This window comes from Periplaneta americana, chromosome 3, assembly GCF_040183065.1.
Source record: "Periplaneta americana isolate PAMFEO1 chromosome 3, P.americana_PAMFEO1_priV1, whole genome shotgun sequence".
Lineage (NCBI taxonomy): Eukaryota > Metazoa > Arthropoda > Insecta > Blattodea > Blattidae > Periplaneta > Periplaneta americana.
The window spans coordinates 39255131-39277102 of NC_091119.1; the positions used below are offsets into that span (position 1 = coordinate 39255131).

Consider the following 21972-nt stretch of genomic DNA (forward strand, 5'->3'; position numbering starts at 1 on the left):
GACGCTAAATAACCTAGATGTTGATACAGCGTCGTAAAATAACCCAATAAAATAAAAAAATAAATAAATATTTAGTTTACAGAAATAATAAAAATTCTATAGCTACTTAAATGTGCAATATCATTTTGTTATATTTTTATTTATCAGTACATCAAAACGAGGTTTTATGCTGTTGGCAGCTGAAAGGAACAGTAGCCTACTGATCGTAATGAAACATCAGCTACAGATGTTCGATGTCTGCCTTTATTAAAGTTGATTATAGAAAACAGTTGCTCACAAATATAAATGTTGACCCAAACATAGCAATCATTTTCACAGCCAGCCTGTGTAGTCGTGGATATTATTGCTATATAATGTTCAGTCTTGTACAACTCAACCAGGCTAGTAATGTTATTCAAACGATCTTTAGCCCTTAGGTCACATTGAAGATCAATAAGTTCGAGCTGTAAATCATTAAATATTAAATGTTATGTTCCGTCTTTTAGATTCCTCCATACTGTACTGTAGCAGTAGGTAAGCAACGTGAAACAGTTACTGAGAATAGGTCTACACACTGCACTCCACTAGATAACTGAGTGGTCGTTTCCCTCTCCTCTACCTATAGCAAGTCTATGTCATTCTGACGTATCTTCCTCTCCGTTTCGGCGAGTGGTAAACAGGGCTCTCCCGCTCCGAAGGAGCCAGCGCGCTCGTTGAGCGCTGTTTGTGAAGGTATGGTCTAGACGTTATGAATTGTGTATCGAGAAACAGGCCTCCATTTTGAACAAAATCTGTAAAGAAATGTATAGTCAAATATAAATTGAATGTCATTAAATATATTGCTTCTATGAATCACCTGTCACTTTCTTAATTATTAATCTAGGTACTTAAGATCACTGTCTTAAAATTAAGTATTGGGTTTCACAAAGCAATGGCCTTCTAAGAAGTCTCTTTAATCAAATTATAAATTACTTAACTCTCTATCTCTTTCTTTCACTTTTCATGAGCTTATTGATCAGTCAGTATTAAAACTTCCTTGATATAATTATTTAATCAACACGTCAAGAGAAATAACCTTGTTACATAATTCCCTACGTCGTTTTAATTACCATTTATCTCTGTTTTCTCAGCAGTTCGCTTCCAAATATTTGCTTAATGCATGTTGCCGCAGTAACTGACCACATATCTACATATGAGATCGTGGCATTACAAATAATATAATTATTTCATGAAGAACGGTTGGTATTTAAGGATTATCACGATTTCTTATACAAGAATCCAGTCCGAAGGCCGGCATCGAAATACGTTAAGAGCGTGTGTGATGATAAATAGACCTGTCCGCCATAAGCAGTCAAGGAAGAACGTGCCATCAGTGCCTTAAGCCACTGTTGCATACCACGTGGACTTATTCGGTAGACGCTGTGTGTTATTACCGGACACTACACGCATAACAAAATCTCTAATAATTACACCAAGCTGATCAAATCCAGGCAGTGACTACCATGTTATATAACGGCAGCGGAGTATTGGGATTAGAGAGTTCCAATAAGAAATACGACGAAATTTACACCGCCAAGCAAACTAGTAAATCCAATGAATAGTTTCCTGGTGATGCTTTCAAATGTCTTTCTTTTCTTCAGTTACTTAGCTACAACTATTGATTACTGCTATCACATTCGCTTGTTTTTACTACTCAGTTTTGTACATTAGTCTCTGGCGCTTTCTCTGTGATACGGTACTCATACCTATTGATATTTCTGAACTGTGAATAACTCGATTCGATAGTTATGCTCTGCAAGATGTCATAAATGCACGAACCTTCAACGTTTCGGAAGACTATCTTTTAGACCCGTTATACTAAGAACTACTTATGAAAAAACTTGCTATTCTGCTCAAAAACCGATTTTGACCCAATAACATAGTAAATATATTTCTTACATTCTGAATCCAATGCTAAAGTTTCTATACTTTAACAATGACCTCTCAAATATAAATGTAGAGCGTACATAATAAGTACTGTAGATTAACAAATAATAGTCTACATTTGACTGTTTCTGACTAACTTTATGTCTATGAGCATGGAGAATGGTCATAGGAAGAAAAATAAAGAAGGTAAACTTGCGAATACTAAATGAGGCAGTAGAGCAAGTGAACAGCTTCAAATACTTGAGGTGTACTATGAGCAGTAACATGAGCTGCTGCCATGAAGTAAAAAAAGAGAATAGCAATGGTAAAGAAAGCTTTTAAAAACTTAAAATGATTTAGTCGACACGTTAAAAGATGTTAAAATTTATTTAAAAAGTTGATATACCTTGGACAGACGGCCTGTTTCGGCGCCGGTGTTGCGTCTTCATCAGTGTCCTAGTAGTTCGTAGGACACTGATGAAGATGCAACACCGGCGTCGAAACTGGCCGTCTGTCCAAGTTATATAACCATTTTAAATAAATTTTAACACTTCTTAATGTGTCGACTAAACAATTTTAAGTTTGTAAACAAATTGTTAACGTGAACTAGAATCAATGAAAGCTTTTAATAGAAAAAGAAGCATCTCCTGCGAACCTCTGGAGAAAGAACTAAGGAAGAGACTAGTGAAGTGCTTTGTGTGAAATGTAGCATTATATAGAGTCAGAAATATGGACATTATGACGAAGTGAAGAGAAGCGACTAGAAACATTTGAAATGTGGATATGGAGAAGGATGGAGCATGTGAAATGGACAGACAGAATAAGAAACGAAGCTGTGTTGGAAAGAGTGCGTGAAGAAAGAATGATGCTGAAACTGATCAGAAAGAGGAAAATAAATTGGCTGGGTCACTGGTTGAGAAGAAACTGCCTTCTGAAGGATGCACTGGAAGGAATGGTGAACGGGAAAAGAGTTCGGGGCAGAAGAAGATATCAGATGATAGACGATATTAAGATATATGGGTCACATGAGACAAAGAGGAAGGCAGAAAATAGGAAAGAATGGAGAATGCTGGTTTGCAGTGAAAGACGCCCTTGGGCAGAACACTATAAATAAATGAATATTGTACGAGTATATTATTATTATTATTATTATTATTATTATTATTATTATTATTATTATTATTATTATTATTTCCCACAAAGAACAGAATTATTTATTAAAAGCAGGAAACCACTTGGAACTACATTTACTCAATTACAGATTACAGCCCTCTCAAATACAAATGTTGAGCACCCATAATAAGTGGATTAACAAATAATAGTCTATATCTGACTGTTTCTGACTCATTTTATGGCTATGAGCATGGAGAGTCTTCGAAGATAATTCAGACGTTATTTCTTTGTGACCTTTGGTTTAAGACAACAGAGAAGAAACACAAGAGAAGAGACACACTCATTCCCTGTGGTTGAGAGTTAAACCTTCACTTCTCTGTCGGAAATCGACTAGAAAGAAGCCCTACCGCTCACGACACAAGACATTACAATTCTAGCCACTACCAACATTGTAAAATTAGCACTGAATATATAGGCTATGTGACTGATTGCAGTTTCTTTTTGTTGCAGATCCATCAGCACATGAGCACAGACGAGCTGCGTAGGGTGTTCCAAGTGGACAGCCACGACCAAGGTGAGTTCCATTGTCACCGTCAGATCTGCCCAATTAACCCCGCATACTTGTAACGATGCCAACTGGGTTGCATGACCTGCAGCTAGGGGTGCACAGCATCCAGTTTTGGCGAGATAAATCCAGTTACAGACAGCTTTGTTACAGACATTTCTAAGCCCTTTCTCCGACACTTTCTCTTGTCGGAATATTATAAGAAACCTTTGTATCTAGACAAGCATCAATCATTCTTGAAATTGTTGAAGACTGATGATTCGACAATAGGTCTATACAGGGTGATAAAAAGTATCCAATATTTTAGGAGGTGCTAGTATGCATTAAAACAAGAAAATAATGTGTAATAAACATGGATTCTACAATACATACTTTCTGAGATCTGAACACTTCTTCATAGGAGGTGCTCAATCTGACGTCCATTCATGGCAATGCATTCCTCTGCCCTTTGGCGTAAGGAATTACGCACTCTTTGAAATTGACGTGGTTCCTTAATGTGTCCCCATAACCAAAACTCTAGGGGATTTAGGCTTGGGGAAAGAGCAGGCCAAGGTGTGGGGCTTTCCCGACCAATGCAGTGGTCCTGAAATGTCAACGACAGGTGTTCACGCACATTGCGGAGAAAATATGCTGGTGCGCCATGGTGCATGAACCACATCTGTACTCCTGCTGACATGGCATATTCTCCAGCAAGGCAGGCAATATGTTAATAAAAAAGTCCTGAAAGTCTCTGTAGTAGCACGTATGGCCCTATTAATCTATCACCAAGAATGCCTGCCCATATGTTGAATGAGAATCGGTGCTGATGCCTTGTTTTTCAACTGCATGGGAATTTTCGTCAACCTACACATGCTGATTACGAAAATTCACAACACCATCTCTGCTGAACCCCGCTCATATCCGCAACCAGACTTTTGTTTTCAATATTCCTTGCGACGTATCATTATTCCACGCCAAGGGTGTCAACTACGGAATGATTATCTGGTAATCTGCTGTATTGTAGGACAGAGGAATGCATTGCCATGAATGGACGTCACATTGAGCACCTCCTATGAACAAGTGTTCAGATCTCAGAAAGTATGTGTTTTAGGACCCATGTTTATTAGACTTTATTTTCTTATTTTGATGCATACTATCACCTCCTAAAATATTGGATACTTTTTTTTAACACCCTGTATATCAGAATTGTGAAGAATTCATTTTGAAAATATGAGAATGGCGTCAGCTTAGTAATAATAATAATAATAATAATAATAATAATAATAATAATAATAATAATAATAATAAAGGAAAATTGTCAACACAGTGAAAATAATTATGTTGTAAAGTTAACACCCACGTAGATAAACTCCTCTGACAGGGAGCACGTTATTGCATACAGAATTATTTCTACTTTTCTTCATAATATTAAATTACGTTTTATCCCAATACGATGAGAACAGATAAGGTAAAACTCTTATTTTTATAAGATTACGGTCAGTTGTAAACCTATTTGCTAGAACAGTGGTTCCCAACCTTTCTGAAGACACGGCCCACTTTTAGGTGAGATTTCTGTTTGCGATCCTCACTACCGTATAGGTTTTTGACCATATTCGAAAAATACAAGTGCCTGTAAAATTGCGAAATATAATTTTACTCAAAATCAGTGAGTACCAACGAAATTACAATTTGAAACAACTTTTTTAGTATTTTCCGAAAAAAAACTCAAAACTATCACTTAAAATAACATTTACTGTAGCTGTACTCTCTATAAAAATATAACGTGGTAATCAATCAGGCCAAGTTGTACTATCGATACTTTGTGCGGCACACTAGCAAACACTATGCAATAAAAAATCTCAGTTATTCTGTTACCTTTCGTAACAAAGTAATCACGAAACTATAGCGTAGCTGTGTAACAGTTATGTTGTTATACAGGACGTACAATACAACTCCAATTTTGAATAAAATCCTTCACAGAAAGAGCCCACTTCTTTGGTTCATTAAGGTTGCAGCGATGCAGGCGCACTAGGGAAAGATCCATAATCACGATAGTATCACAAATAAGTATGCAGTGTTACATAATGTAACAGTGCTTTAATACTGAACACAAATTACACCTTCATATGTCAAGTATACAGCTTTTTTTTTTTCTTTTATGAACTGTAATATTTTAGAACTGAAACAGTTCCTAACAAACTTAAAGTTTTATTGTATTCTAAAGAAAAACAAATAGTATTTTACAAACAGCTCTGATAAAAGTCGTGCCTTCAGCATAATGACTGGTGAATTTTACATACGGTTTCTTTATTCAGAAGTGACTTGGTGGCCGGGATTCCACAGTAATATGCACAGTAATCTGTACAGAAATATGCACTGTTGCTGCTATCCCAGCCACTAAGTCACTCAACTGAGTGCGCTCCTTGTATAATGGCAGTTGACTTAAGGTCTTACTAATAAAAACTCTATATACAGATGTTTAACTCTCTTATACTTATACAATGAGTAGCTCGTTTATAAGTCGTGTGTAAATTCCTTACTAATAATCACTACATACGTCGTGTATAATAGTATAACTGTTACACAGCTACGTCATAGTTTCGTCATTACTTCATTACGAAAGGTAATAGAATATCTGAGGTTCTCTATTGCATCCGGTAGAGCGCTCTAGTTTGCCGTGTTAAGAATCGATAGTACAACTGGCTCTGATCGATTACCACACTATATTCTGGTCAAAGAGAACAAGCTACAGCAATAATATTCTACTTATTCTGTGCTCTTTGGTTTGTTCTTCTGTGGTTACAAGTCATCCATCATCATAAAATGACAGTCGATACGAACAGCTGTTAAAGGGGCGGCCATTTTTCTCTATATACAACGCTTAAACAAAGGGTTTCGTATATATAACTATTGCAAAGCAATTCCCATTGTATAGTTAGAGATTGTTTATACATCCATCGCTTATGGATGGTTTATTAGTAACGTTTTCTGTCTCAACGCTGCATAAGTCTATACACGGTTTATTAGTAAGACCGTTAATATAAAATGTCAACATACATGCCCAACTTGGAGTCAGGCCACAAAGGGAAAAACACTGGAGGAGAGGAGTCCGATCCAGTGCTGTGGATTGGACTTCGGCGTAGCTCAATGGTGAGAGCGCTTGGTATGTAGAACCAACGACCCGGGTTCGATCCCCGGCGCCGGAGCGAATTTTTGTCCCCTAATATTAATTGTTACCATAACAGATATATTCTGTAGGACCAAAAAATAATAATCTTTACGTAGATTGGTCTAGAAACGAGTTTCAAATTCGAAAACCATCTTAACATGTCTTTATGATTATCATAAATTTGAACGTTGAATTGTGTTACACCCGATATAGGTAATTTGATTGAATGGTTGTTGCAGTGCCAGAGTATGAGGTGGTGCACGTTCATTCCGTGAGCAGACGGAGCGTCCGAACGGACGACGGTGGGGGCGGCTCCACGGACACGGAGCCCCCGCCTCAGGACGGCTCACAACGCCAGCTGAAGCTCACAGCGTTCGGACGCGACGTGCACCTCACTCTGCAGCGCACCGAGGGGCTGTTCAAGGGCGGCGCCCTCAAGATGTGGAGCGTGGAGCCCAACGCCACCCAGCCACACCAGGTGGAATATACCGAGCTGCCGCAGGTAAGCCAACCGACTTGCTGTTATTTATACAGGGTGGATCTAAATTAAACGGACAAATTGTGCTGACTTAAAGGAAATATCTTTTAACGTATTTTGAGGTTGTAAATCACATTCCGGAAACAGTTTGTTTCTTAGCAACAGGGCACGGAAGTGCCCACGGAAGAATCCGATAATAAAATTATTTCCTGTAGGATACGTATGTGTTCGCACTGTACCTCAACTCGTCTACTACCCAAACAGTGCAGTATATTTTCGGGCTGACGTACGTAGGTAGGTATCATGACCGTGTTTTTCGTGATAAATGGAGTGAGCGTGGTGATTCAATAACTTGGCCTGCTAGGTCACCTGACCTGAGTCCGTTAGAACTTTTTTGTGTGGGGTCACATGAAGAACGAAGTTAATCGTACTCAATTGCTTCAGCAGAAGATCTTGTGGTATGGACCGTATCGTAAATTCCTTATAGGCTATGTTCAGATGGTCAATAATTATGAGGTGCAAAACCTGTATCAAATCAGAAGGATCACACTTTAATCAAAATCTGCAGTAATTTGTTTGATTATTGTGCATTTATATCCATTTGTTAAATTTTTGTTTTTTTTTTATGTAGAATTCTAAACTGTTAATGCAATTTTTGTTAACTAAGTATTTGTTACATCAATATTCAGCCCTAGCATGGAACAATGTATTCGTTATTTAGTGCTGCCACCTCGAATCGAGTTGTCAAATGAATGGCACGGATAAGACCTTTCCCCTTGCTCTTTGCACCTCCATGAAGCTCCATCGAATGGATTACAAAACACTTCTGCGCATGCCCATACAGAGGTAGTTGGCAATGGCTCGAATGATAAGGATATGTACACTGTACAGTGTGCCCTAGATCATATATACCCTTGGACTTATAGGTTTTGACGGTAACAATTTTTGTCAGGTTTACTATGCTAGTTGTTACATAAGGAGTCACGTCATAACTCCATTTGAATTGCATTAGCGACTATACTGCCATCTCGTGTTCGTTTACGGCGGACGGGTGGCGATCCTGGCGGTTGTTCTCTTCAAAGTGCTACCGATTTTAACATAGGGATGAGCTATCTGTTATATATGGTCTAGGAGTGTGTATAGCCCGTTGCTTACGAGATTATACAAGCTGGCGCATAGAGCTTGAAAAACGAGTCTGAAGTGGTTCCCTCGTAATGCCAATTCCGCCGCTCGGAGCGCTGTTCTGCCCTATATATTCATAGCAGAACACTTAAAAGACATTGACATTTGGGACATTTAAAGGACTCATCATTGCTTATTAAATGCTTCGTACAATATTTTATGGACAATAGACGTAATTTCCAAACTTCTACTCCTCAATTATATTACAATAAAAGGCTGTCATTCTTGATATTAAAACATATTACATATAAACTGAGGGACTGTCTGCTCTGTACTTCAGTTCATACACCAAACATTTCCGGAAATAAATTAACTTGACATCTTACATATACGCACTATAGCCTTCCCTTTTCACCTAATATTATTAATATTGTTATTAAATAAGATATTGCAACTAATTAAGGTACTGCATTATCTTTAATTTCCTTGAATTCATAATTACGCATTTGCAAGAAGGCCTAACTTTTCCCTCTCTTTTTAAAAAAAATACAGACGTCACAATAACTGAGAAGTATAATTATTGCGCGATTTTTTCTTGCAGTGGTGAAAACATTTCTATAGGCCTACTGATTAATCTATTGAGCATAGTAATAGTAAACGCTGTAGTGCGTGTACGCCTACTTAGCTCTTGTAAAACGAAATTTTCACTTTCACTTTCAACGGAACACTCACTTATATTCAGTTCTTGTATCTTGCAGTAAATTATCCATTTGTGATCATCTTTCCAATATAACCTCCCATTGAAACGACCACTTAAAATCATGAGCTAGAATTTATTATTTTAAAAACATTTCCACGTACATACTGTTATAATTGTTATAAACCACAATACAAATGACAACACTGTGAAATTGGATTAATTTACCAAGATCAACATCAATACCGGTAGTATAAAATCACATATAGGCCTAGGCTATATTATTTCATTACTGTATGGTATTAATTAGAAGAATTAATTTTGAAGAATTTACAAATATGCTGAAATAATTTATGACACCTCTTATAGAAATGTAAAAATATGTATGTACATTTTGAAACAATGGGTATAGCACCACTTGAAAATGTTGAGCATTTTAACAGTAACTTGTAAATTGTTCCATCACGTTGTCTATAGTGTTCATTTATTGTAGCACTTTTAGAACGAACGTGGTTCACATACATAAGAAGAAATGACGATGGAATGAGTCGAACACATACAGTTTTCTTTAATTTTTAGCAAATGATGAAGTTGAATATGTACTGTTACTTCATATCCTAACATAAGTAGAGTTGCCACCATAGATGTAACACCTGAAATGAATATAAAATAAATTAATGTATTGGTAATGATACAAGAATAAAAAGAAATTAGGCTAGACATAACCTCACAAAATTACAAACACATGCTAAAACAAAAAAAAAAAAAAAAAAAAAAACTTTACGTACGGTATCCGTATATAATAAAACTAGATATTCCAGATATAATTTGTTTCACACGATAACCACCTCAGCCTATTTCGGCAGCAGCCATTATTAGTTACAGTTTGAGGTGCATTACCTAATCTCATACTAACCTTGTTAAGTTCTCTAACCTAATTCACTGATAATTACGTAACAATACACAGGTCTAAAATACAGACAAATACACATTAATTACCTAATAAGTACAGCATGAAGATAATTCATTACTTTTGTCGGTATTTTCTAAAAGAGAAAGTGAAAACAGTAACAACATTATATTCAATGTTTACATCACGTCGTTCACATTTTCATTAGGCCTATATCAGTAATGCTTGGTAAGTGAAACAATGCATGAAATTATTTTACATTTCGGGTCACATCATTCCAGAGTCGGAAAATGCAATTCGCCACTTTTAACATAGCATTGCTTGTTATATGAGAGAACTTTGACATTTACCTTAACCTGTAAAGATACGACCTGTTGGTACAGAGTTCTTCACATAGCAAAACACAGACAATTTTCGAATATAACTTAGCAGAACAAACTTCAAATAACACTGTAATATGCTTGGCATATTTATAATATTCGTACTCAATCAGTAATGCACAATTAATCGAACTATTTTCACGATGCACAATGCTTTGTAATGGTACTATTCATCATTTCATAGGGCAGAGAGGCGAACCTAGCGGCAGAAATTGTCATGACTCACAGAGACCTACTCTCGACCGTGCTATGCGCCAGCTTGTATAATCCCGTAAGCAACGGTATAGCCATACAGCAGCAAATGAGTGGGCGAACGGCATTGTTACTCTGACACGGAGAGGCGCGGTAGTTCAAATCGATGTTCTACTGGATTCACTCCGTGATAAATCTGTATCTATTTTTTATAATATCTTATAGCGCTCTGAATTTAAGTTAAAAATAAGATTTAATTATATTTTATTTAGACAGTGCCATGGCACGGGGGCACTACCCCTAAAGCCGCCCCTGTTAGTACCGTATTTTCCTCTTGTGATTCTTATCGTCTTTAACAAGGGAAGGGTTTCGGCTCGAACAGGAAGTTTTGGTTAAAAATTTGTATAGAGGCTTACCTCACAATGGTTATGAAGACCGTAAAAGCATTCATTTGTGTAACTATCCGTTTGGTTGGTATTGGTCAATACACTTCTTTAAAAATGTACATGAGGATTCTCTATAAAATGCATGAAACAGCATGGAGCAGAGCAATAAGCACAACACGCAGAAGCAACACCTGAACAATCTTCTGAACCACACTCCAGTGCTGAAAAATCAAATGCCACCTGAATTACATTTTTGAAGTCCGAGACTTGTTCAGGATTCACGTAACCAGCTGACTGCCAGAAATACTGAAGCATAGGGCGGTATACTGGAGGAGACAACTGGTTATGAATAACAGAGTGCATTTTCATTATATACACTCGATTTCCCAACTTAAGTTCTGGATTCTCAGCAAGAGTCCTTATTTAATCTGTTATCCTCCGAGCATATATTTTGTATTGTCTAAGGAAATAAATATCCAGAGGCTGGATATGTTTAGTTTTTTTAGGTGGAATGACCATATATTCCATGTCCTAGCCTTGGAATGATCCATTTATTAAGGTTGCGTCCTTGTGCGCATTCAATGACTCACACAACAGTGTACGCTTTTGATTAGCTGCAATATTTTCAGACAGAACGTTGGAGAAAAATGTTCTTAAATGGGCTCTAGACATTTTACCACTCGCACTAGCTTCTAGACTAGGCTAGGCTTACGGGTAAGGTGTCCCATCCCCTTAACTTTTGCAGTGCTCTCCCCACCCATCAATTTGTACAGTGCTCTAATAGACAAACCACACATTACACAAACGAATGCTTCTGGGAGCTTTACAGAGATGTAAAGATGGGCCTGTATACAAATTTTGGATATGAAATTCCTGTTCGAGCCGAAACCCTTCCCTTGTAAGATTGCGTCCTGAAAAGTTGAGAGCTTCTTTTTCTCCTTTTTCTGTATTAAAGTGACAAGCATAGCACAATAGTGTTATAGCCACTTTTGCCCGTGTCTTTTTTTTTTTTTTCATTCCAGAGGCCTTTGTTCGACAAGTTGAATATCGTCGGCTTCCTTTAAAAGCTAGTTTTCACTTGCGATCTCATTTTTTTTTTGTTATCGATCTAAGCTTTGCAATGCAAAAACTTCGCCAGGGTCAAGAACTGCAAGTGTAAATAGAAATGTGTGGTTCCGGGCCCGGTGCTCAAGGTAACCGACACAAAGGCAGGAGATGACCCGAATTGTCTTTTGTGACATTGAAACGCTCGCTCGTGCCAGGCAGGATACACCTCGTTTTAATTAGTCTCGTTTCAAATATCTGTCTCCAGATAGTAAGGGTATCTTACATCCAAGCTGCCGCTGTTTCACCTCGTAAATCATAGTACTATCTAATTATATTATAAGGTTGGGCGAAAGAAATTGGCGAATACGAAATAAACAAACAAATTCCGTCAGTTAATTAGTTCTATTAAGTAGACTGACAATCAGCCAGTCGTTTAATGAATTCTCATTTACTGTGGCTGAAGCGGAACGTTTCCGGCTACATGTACAGTGGACCGTGGTGCGATTCTTAGTAGAAAAGTGCAAATTTCTCTCTTTCATAGCGATTTAGTATTGCAATATTGAACAATGATCTTACGCCATGCTGAACACATGGACAAAGAGTTTTTTTTTTAATTCATTGTGTATGCCCCAACGAGTATAACTCATATGCAGGGGCTATAGTTATACAAGAACACATACATATGTCGTACAGCAGTGGCAAAAAAAAAAAAAAAACCGGACCGATCCTCGTAGCTGATTTCAGAGCCTTGTTCACTCCAGAGCACGATAGACTGGTAACTAAGACTTTCGTGGTTCGAATCCTGCCTGGAAAGGAAACTTTTTTTTTACCTTATTCAAAATTATTCTCAATACTTTTCGATTGGTGGTAAAATTCATGTTCTGAGAATAATAAGTTAATTAAGTAGTAAAATATCGCTGCAATCGAAAAGTATTGGGAATAAATTTGAATAAGGAACAAAAAAAGTTTCCTTTCCAGGCAGGATTCGAACCACAAAAGTCAAAAGGTGCTATGCATAGACATTTCGCTAGTCCGAGCTACGAGCGTGCTAAACTAGCCCCGGTTATTGACTGATTACTTGTACAGAATTCATATCATATCATATCATATCATATCATATCATATCATATCATATCATATCATATCATATCATATCATATCATATCATATCATAAAATATCATATATCATATCGCTAACACTGGTTTATGAATACGAAAAACGTTAGTTCGCTTATCATCCACCAGAAGCCCGCGCTAAGAATGTCTATGAATATGGCCCTTAGTTACTAGTCTATCGTGCTCTGGAGTGGACAAGTCTCTGAAATCAGTTACAAGGGTCGGTCCGGTTTTTTTTTTTTGGCCACTGCTGTACAATGTAATTTAAAAAGTCATGAAACTACGCACCTCTTCCGTCTTAGGATAATGCATTCATCATCCTGCACATTGTGTAAATCCACCACTAATATGGACCGACATCACCTCCTATGTCCGGAGTTTACTAGTTCGCTTCCATAATAAAAAATATGTACTAATTCGGACCGGAGCCAAGAAGTAAACAATACTAGTTCAGTCCCGGGTCATTAAGTTAACAGTACTAGTTCGGTCCCGGATCGAAAATAGAGCAGTACTGGTTGGAAATCAACATTTTCCTTCCCATTCTATACAGGCTTATGACTGTCATAAGGCAGAAACGGGTAAATTCGTGACTCGAGACAACAAACTACAAAATTGCCTCCTTCTTCCTTAAGGCATGGTTAAAAATGTTGATTATCATGACTGTAAATTGTAGAGTACAGGTATAAACCTTAGTCAAAACTTCTTAAACTTCAGAGTAGTCAGGAATACTAGGTGTTATGTTTTTGGGAGAAATTTGTAGGGCAGTGTTTTTATAATTGGAGTCTGTTTATTCATTTAGATATCAATTCTGTCATTTTGTCTCTAATATATTGTTCTTTCTTTAATTGGTCTGGTTTTCTTTTTGTTGCTAGACTTCTAATTTCTATATGTAAGTGTCAATTTGAATTCGTTTTAGAACGTCTATTAATTGAAAGATACTAGGATGAGCGGTGTAGAATAAACCATTTAACTTTGCACGGAAAGAGTCACAACTGTCTGTCATTCTTTCTGTCGTAGCTACAAATTCGGTCCATAATTCTGGCGGGAATTCTGGCGGGAAAGTAGCATCAGGCTTTATGTACTCTTCTAGCACATAATCGGTAAATTGCTACACTCCTTGATGTTGGGATTGAATGCTCATCAAGACTTCTGTGAAACAGTTGTCAACATCTTGCGGCAGTAGGAATGGAAGGCCGAAAAAAACACTTAAGAAATTCTCCGATTTCTGAATTGTTCTTATAGTCTGTTGTTAAGTGTAGCTTCTGTATACAACGCCATTAACATTGCCCTAAATGAAATCTACAACCTTTAATTTCAATAGCTTCCCATACAGTTGTTATTGCAGTGTAAATAGCCTTTTCGAAGTCTACATACGATCTCATGTCTATACCTGCATAGTTCGGACCGAATTATTACTGTACCTTTCGGCCGAATTCATAGTCAACACTTATTGTAAGGAAACCCTTAAGCAGTTGCTTATAATAATTTCCAATTCATAAATCCCACTCAAGTGAACACTTATTCAAATAAGGTAGCTTGTCAGCTTACTCAAGTGTTACCTCATATTTATGCATTGTAATCAGCTGATTCAGTATACAGTGTGTGATGGCTATGAATTTATTGAGTTCTATAATGAAAATGAAAATGTGTTTCACCAAAACAAAAGATATATCAGAGATATGGAAAACCCTTTAGAGATGTACAGTGACCAACAATTTCAACAAGAACACTGTTATGGATACTCTGGTGCCCCTCATTGAAAATCACAATAAAACCATGAGAGGCTTACCGATCTCACTACTGCTGAAAGTAGGCCTACTTTGAAAATGTTTTGAGATTATTTCTGCAGGATCATTTCAAGAAGGTTTATGTAATAATACAGTAATAACTGATAATAATATAATAATCTATTTTTGGCAACATATAAAGCTATTCTGGTTTTATTATTATTTTGCAGTTGGTTTGTGCAGATTTATATTTATATATTAGTATTCTTCACCTGACATAATTAGTAACATTAAATCCAGACGTTTCAGATGGGCAGGGCATGTAGCACGTATGGGCGAATACAGAAATGCATATAGAGTGTTAGTTGGGAGACCGGAGGGAAAAAGACCTTTGGGGAGGCCGAGACGTAGATGGAAGGATAACATTAAAGTGGATTTGAGGCAAGTGGGATATGATGATAGAGACTGGATTAATCTTGCACAGGATAGGGACCGATGGCGGGCTTATGTGAGGTCGGCAATGAACCTGCGGGTTTTTTAAAAGTCATTTGTAAGTAAGTAACTACTTCTCTTAGCTTACTTCTTTCTTCTTCTGAAAAATGCTTCTTCGACATTTTGTATAATTTTGACCTCTATCGTATTTACTTCTGTGTTTGTCTACGATAACAATGACGATTTAACATTTTGAAGGCGCTGGAAAACAATTTAATGTGCGAAAGCGCTCAAGTCTAGCCATGTTGCCATATTTCTTTCGATGTCAAGGTAATGCTCAGTGCATATGAAAAAGTGTGTCCCAGATCACATATAAATTGCTCATCTCTATGTTAAAATCGGTTGCACTTTGAAGAGAACAACTGCCAGGATCGCCACCCGTCCGCCATAAACGAACACGAGATGGCAGTACAGTCGCTAATGCAATCCAAATGGCAGTATGACGTGACTCCTTATGTAACAACTAGATGGCAGCATAGTAAACCTGACAAAAGTTGTTACCGTCAAAGCCTATAACGCCGAGCAATCTGGGTATATATTATGATCTAGGGTAGCGTCTCTGCAATACGATCTAAAATAAGTGCTAAAGAAAGTGTTTAAGACAGACTCATGTCAGTAGATTTACTGACATGTGAAAGAACTCCTGAGAGATAAAATTCCGGCAAATCGGCGACGTTGCTATAACCTCGGCAGTTGCGAACGTCGTTAAATAAACCACAATTTATTATTATTATTATTATTATTATTATTAGGCCTATTATTATTATTATTATTATTATTATTATTATTATTATTATTATTATTATTATTATTATTATTATTATTATTATTATTATTTGCAATAGTACCTTCGCAAGTCACTGAAGCTAGTAGTAGCGTATGTTTAAAAGTTTTAGTTGGAAATGAAATGACACTCCTCCTGGAGTTTCTGTTCATTAGCTGAGTGGCTCTTCAACCTTTCACTCTCTCGCGCTGATGTCAGATGTTAAATGGCTTAGAAATGTATTCATACCTCGAGGGACACGTTTGTGCCCAGCCGCTATGCAAAGAGATTCTCGGCATCTGTTACCAAAGCATGAAAATTGCTAATAATGCACATATTCCTTGAAACCTAGGTACATGCGAGACTCCATTCACTTTCTATGTTTAACGAGTTTTCTTAGGTTTTTTCTTTAGAAAGAAATTCAATGGAGTAATCACCCCTGAGTGTATGATTTCTCGCGTTTGTAAATTATTATAATTTCAATTTTTATTTACTGACCTTTCCCAATAATAAGGCTCTTAGAGTTGGTAAAATGATTTCATCGAGTACCGGTATTTATCATGTTCATTCAAGTGTTCAGGTTCTATACCACTATCGAAATCTCCACTTCTGTGAAGACTTTCTCCAGTTGTTCGAAATAAAGCATACAATTTTTAAACGATTCCTGCCACATATGTCGGTGAAAAAAAAAAATATATTTTGACAAGCCGAAGTGGTGACTTCAGTAAGCTAAGACTCCATGTTTGGAAAATCCCAAAGAATTTACATTTTAATAAACTATGACTTAATATTGCAAACACAGTCCAACAACTACTCGGGTTGAACCTATAAGCTTCCAGTCTGTAGCCAGTTGCTCTAAAGTCTGTTCAAATTCCTCGAGTACAGTTGGGCGTTCAAAGAAGTCGCTGAACTAGACACGAAGAAGTTATACGAACTATACCAATTGAGCTATACGACCGCCATCAGGAAAAGAGAAACGGAGGAAAAATAACGAAAGACTGAAAAAGTAGTAAGAAAAGTAGACTGAAAGAAATAAAGATGAAGATAAAGAAATGAAAGATAAAATTTAATAAAAACCAGACATAAGGAAATAAGGAAAGAAAGAAAAATATAAGAAAAGAACTATAAGAAAAATGCAGAAACAATAAGAAACATAGATAAAGATAGACTGAAACAAAGGAAAAAAAATAAAGAAGAATACCGATAGTAATTATTGAGGCAGTCAGGCAGGAAGGAAGAAATAAAAAAGAAAACAAAGCAAGTGAAAGACTATGCTGATAAAGGGAAACAAAGACTAACGCTGTTACTAATAAAAACTGATATACAGACGTTTAATTGCCTTATACTTACACAGTGCATAGCTCGTTTATAAGTCGTGTGTAAATTCCTGACTAATAATCATATAACTGTCCACATATGTGGCGTAACGGTTAGCGTATCTGGCCGCGAAACCAGGTGGCCTGATTTCGAATTCTGGTCGGGACAAGTTACCTGGTTGGGGTTTTTTCCGGGGTTTTCCCTTAACCCAATACGAGCAAATGCTGGGTAACTATCGGTGCTGGACTTCGGACTCATTTCACCGGCATTATCACCTTCATCTCATTCAGACACTAAATAACATAAGATGTTGATAAGGCGTCGTAAAATCTACTAAAAAAATTATACAACTGTTACACAGCTACGTCATAGATTCGACGTTATTTTATTACGAAAGGTAAAAATAACTGAGATTCTTTGTTGCATCCGATAGTGTGCGCTAGTGTGCAGCGCTAAGTATCGATATTACAACTGGGCGTGATCGATTACCACGCCAAATTTTGATCAAAGAGTACAACTGCAGCAATATTATTCTAATTATTCTGCCATTTTTATTTATTCTACTGACATTCCAACACAATCATCATCACAAAATGACATTCGGTACCAACAGCTGTTAGAGTGTGGGTCATTTTTTCTTTGTATACAACTCTTAAACAGGGGGTTTCGTGTGTATCACTACGGCAAAGTAATTTCCACGTATAGTTACACACTGCTTATATCCATGGCTTATGTATGGTTTATTAGTAATGTTTTCTGTCCCACTCTGAATAAGTCTCGTATAAAAATTAGTAGGCCTATACACGGTTTATTAGTAAGACCTTAAGAAGAGACGAAAAAAAGATATCGCAAAGAAAGACGGACTGACAAGCGGATAGCCACACATTACTTTTTCTGTACAAGGGATTGCGAAATATATATATTTTTTTTGCACGATAGTGTTTTCTCGACGTTACAGCAAACGGTCACCACGATAAAAGTAGATTTTACTGGATTCAGAATTGCCAACCTAGACAAGTAAGTTGAAATATTACAAAATAATAACTACTCTAGAGTTGTAATGAAAACCACTGCCTTCTATAATATGCTACGATCCCACAATGTACATAAAATTCATATGCAAAATGTACTGTTAATTAATATACATTATACGAAACAAATCACTGCATTTTAAATTACTGAACTTTATTTAAACAATTCAAACTTCACTTAACAAAAATAAATAAAAATTATTCCAACTCAACACGAAATATTACAAGTACCTGAATCATTTTTACTCTTTCACATTGAAGTTGATGGTGAAGTTTGTACGTTGGCGAGACTGCTAACCTTCAGTCAGCTGTTCATAGTGTAATGTACAGAATTGGCTAAACAAACCGGACCGACGGAATAATCAAAGTCCCCGAAATGAGCCACTGCGCATGCCACGGCCGCATTCACAAGATAGCGAGTAATCTATTGAAATTGTTGTAGTTTCGACAGCTGACGTAGCCCGTTTCGAAAGCCATTAGAAAATAAGCTGGTAAAATTCATGTTCTGGGAATAATAAGTTAATTAAGTAGTAAAATATCGCTGCAATCGAAAAGTATTGGAAATAAATTTGAATAAGGAACAAAAAAAGTTTCCTCCCCAGGCAGGATTCGAAGCACGAAAGTCTTAGTTACCAGTCTATCGTGCTCTGGAGTGAACAAGGCTCTGAAATCAGCTATAAAGGTCGGTCCAGTTTTTTTGCCATTACTGTACGTACTTTTTTGATTTTGTAGAAAGCGCTTCCCAACCTTGTATCGTAATATACTATTTCAGCATTTTAGTGTAATGAGAAAGCCATTAATTACTTAGCTGACAAAATTAATCGCCAAACAAAAATCCCCACACCTTCAGCACCACATATCCTTGTGTGAGAATTCTTTCCTTTCCCCAACCAAGAGAAATCGTGATTCTTACAAGGAGATATCACTGTCGAATTCACACAACGAACACCAACAGAGATAAAACACTACACACAATTGTTATCTAACACATCCCAATAAATCTTGTGGGACATAACACGCGTCCCTGCACCGCCTACAAGTATGCTTCCCGCTCGATCTGCCAGCCCGCCCGCTGGCAACGTGTTGCCGTGCTCTAGTAACACTGGACTTACTCCTAGTTACATAACAGGGCAGTGGCTAATCACACCGCATAATGAAGCTCCATTGTCTTGTTTGTCGGCTATTTTCACAAATAATACTATAATTAATCATTTATATACAAGCATTTTAAGTCTGATGCAACTTTTTATCACACAAACAGGTTAGTTTAGCAGATAGCCTCTCACCAGAGGACCCCTAGTTTAATCCTGACAGAGTCTGTGAGATAAATGGTGCATAAAACAGAAGCTATTTATTTAACGAATATTGTAAATTAAAGCATCTGTTGTGACTCAAGAGCTAGTATTTCCGGCTACAAATCTAGCGGGCCGGCTTCGATTTCCGACAGGGGATGGAATTTCTTCTTTCACTTGCAGGATTACACTATTATGGATTAAAATAAATGCGACCATTAGGAACAGGTAAACACACGCGTATTTCATTTAAACCAGAAAATCGATCAAAGTATAAGCTCACTAGAGGCTGCCGTGCTATATTTGGGCTCCTTCTCCGTACCTTACTTGCAATGGCTCTTAGAGAACCCGGAGGTTCATTGCCGCCCTCACATAAGCCCGCCATCGGTTTCTATCCTGAGCAAGATTAATTCAGTCCCTACCATCATATCCCACCTTCCACAAATCCATTTTAATATAATCCTTCCATCTACGTTTCGGTCTACACCAACCGTGACGAAAATGTGACTCGCGATCACATTGAGGCTCGCAATGGTAGCTATGCATTTCTCTTGCTTCCTACCTCCCACAACCTCCACCCTCTCACTCACTGGAGTCAAACTCGGTTTCATTTGTATTTGTCTCTGACCTGTGAATGGTGTATCGTCGCAATGTCTCTCTCGAAACCATGTACCTCTACAAAAACGAAAGTTTCAAGCAGGATGGGAGGACGCATGGTTTTCCTGCCAATATGATGAGAATATTAAATGTATGATTTGTTCACAAGTATTACGACGAAAACTGTTGTACAACATAAAACGGCATTATACTATATGTTACTGATGAAACATTAAAAGGTTAAGTGTTATTATTATTATCATTATTATTGTTGTTGTTGTTGTTTTTATCATCATCATCATCATCATCATCATCATCATCTCTGTACGTCGATCCTTTTTCAGCAGATGTACGAATAATGCAGTTAGATCTTCAATTTAAACTCACAGATTTACAATGTGATGTTAAATGAAAGCTAGATGTAAGGACTTGACAAATGTTGAACTTTTCAAATCTTTTCCAAAAAAATAAATATCCGAAGCTTCGTTCTTTCGCTTGCTCTGCTGAAGCCATGTTCGCTACTACAGTGAAACCTGTCTAAAGCGGCCATCTGAAGTTACCTTGTAAAATGGCCGTTTTATCAGGTGGCCGCTTGATTAAGGTTGCGGTTTTTATGAATGAGCATGAAAGTACTGAATTTCATTGACTTTTTAGTACTGTGCGCGTGCAACAATCGTGTATATTAATGTCAGCCTCTTCCATTCTTGCAACTAGCCTTTTCAAAACTCAATTTCTTCGCCCTCGCACACTTGAACCATTCGTAAACGAAATCATTCACATTACTAAACACAGATTCTCTCTTCCTTTTTTGGCCATCACGCATATTTTTCTCCCATTCTTTTAATATTTCATCTTTATTCTTAATTATACCGTTTATTTGTGTCCTTCCACATTTGAATATTTCTGCAATTTTTCTCGCACATGTTCCCTTCTCACTTTCTTCAATCATTTTTCATCTCACCTCTAAACTTAATACCACTCGAGATTTATTGTTAGATATGATTTCTCTCTCAAACTAACTTCACAATTCCTCTGAATCAACTGAATGAAAAGAAGAAAAATTCGTAAAAGCTGGCCCAAGTAGAGAAAGACAGAAAGTGGAGAAAAAAAATAAAAAAAAATCGAATGGTTAACTACTGACCTAAAACATACTGTGACATTTTCGATAGAAAAATGTCCGTGTTTCAAACCTTTAAAAACGAGTAAGAATTTATAGCTGTGCAGGGTCGGAGTGGAAAGTGACAAGAGAGTCATAAAACAGTAACCAACTAACCCCAAGATATGGAGGGTGTACTGTTGTACACTTAGGTATTGTCCTCTTTATATTGCTTCCTGCCCTCTAACCATTGAAAAAATAGGTCAGACAGTATCCATGAAAAGATTTTTTGTTGGACAGTGACTGTTATAGTCAGGTTCCAATCCAAATAGACCCCGGCCGCTGGCCGGCGCAAGAGGTGGCCGCTAAATAAAGAGAGAATTTGTATTGATCTTATGGAAAATCCAATTGGTTCCAGAAAAAATTGGCCTTTTGATCAGGTGGCCGTTTAAATGAAGTGACCGCAAAGGCAGGTTTCACTGTACTTACGTTTGTGAAAAATTATTTTCAATAATAAAAATAGTAAAAACCAACGACTGACAGACAAATACCTTCGTCATCAACTACGACTGGTAGTAAGTGACATAATTCCTGATTTTGAAACTGTCGCAGAGACAT

The 21972-nt window shown here is 37.1% G+C and overlaps 1 protein-coding gene across 3 annotated transcripts in view; it reads left to right on the top strand.

Moving 5' to 3' along the window:
* sona (sol narae) overlaps positions 1–21972 on the top strand; it is a 516598-nt gene that overhangs the window by 330931 nt on the left and 163695 nt on the right. For all 3 annotated transcript variants that reach the window (XM_069820352.1, XM_069820353.1, XM_069820354.1), the window contains exons 3-4: positions 3508–3571; positions 6950–7212. In XM_069820352.1, the coding sequence (XP_069676453.1) occupies positions 3508–3571; positions 6950–7212 (327 nt within the window). The remainder of the gene's footprint in view (positions 1–3507; positions 3572–6949; positions 7213–21972) is intronic.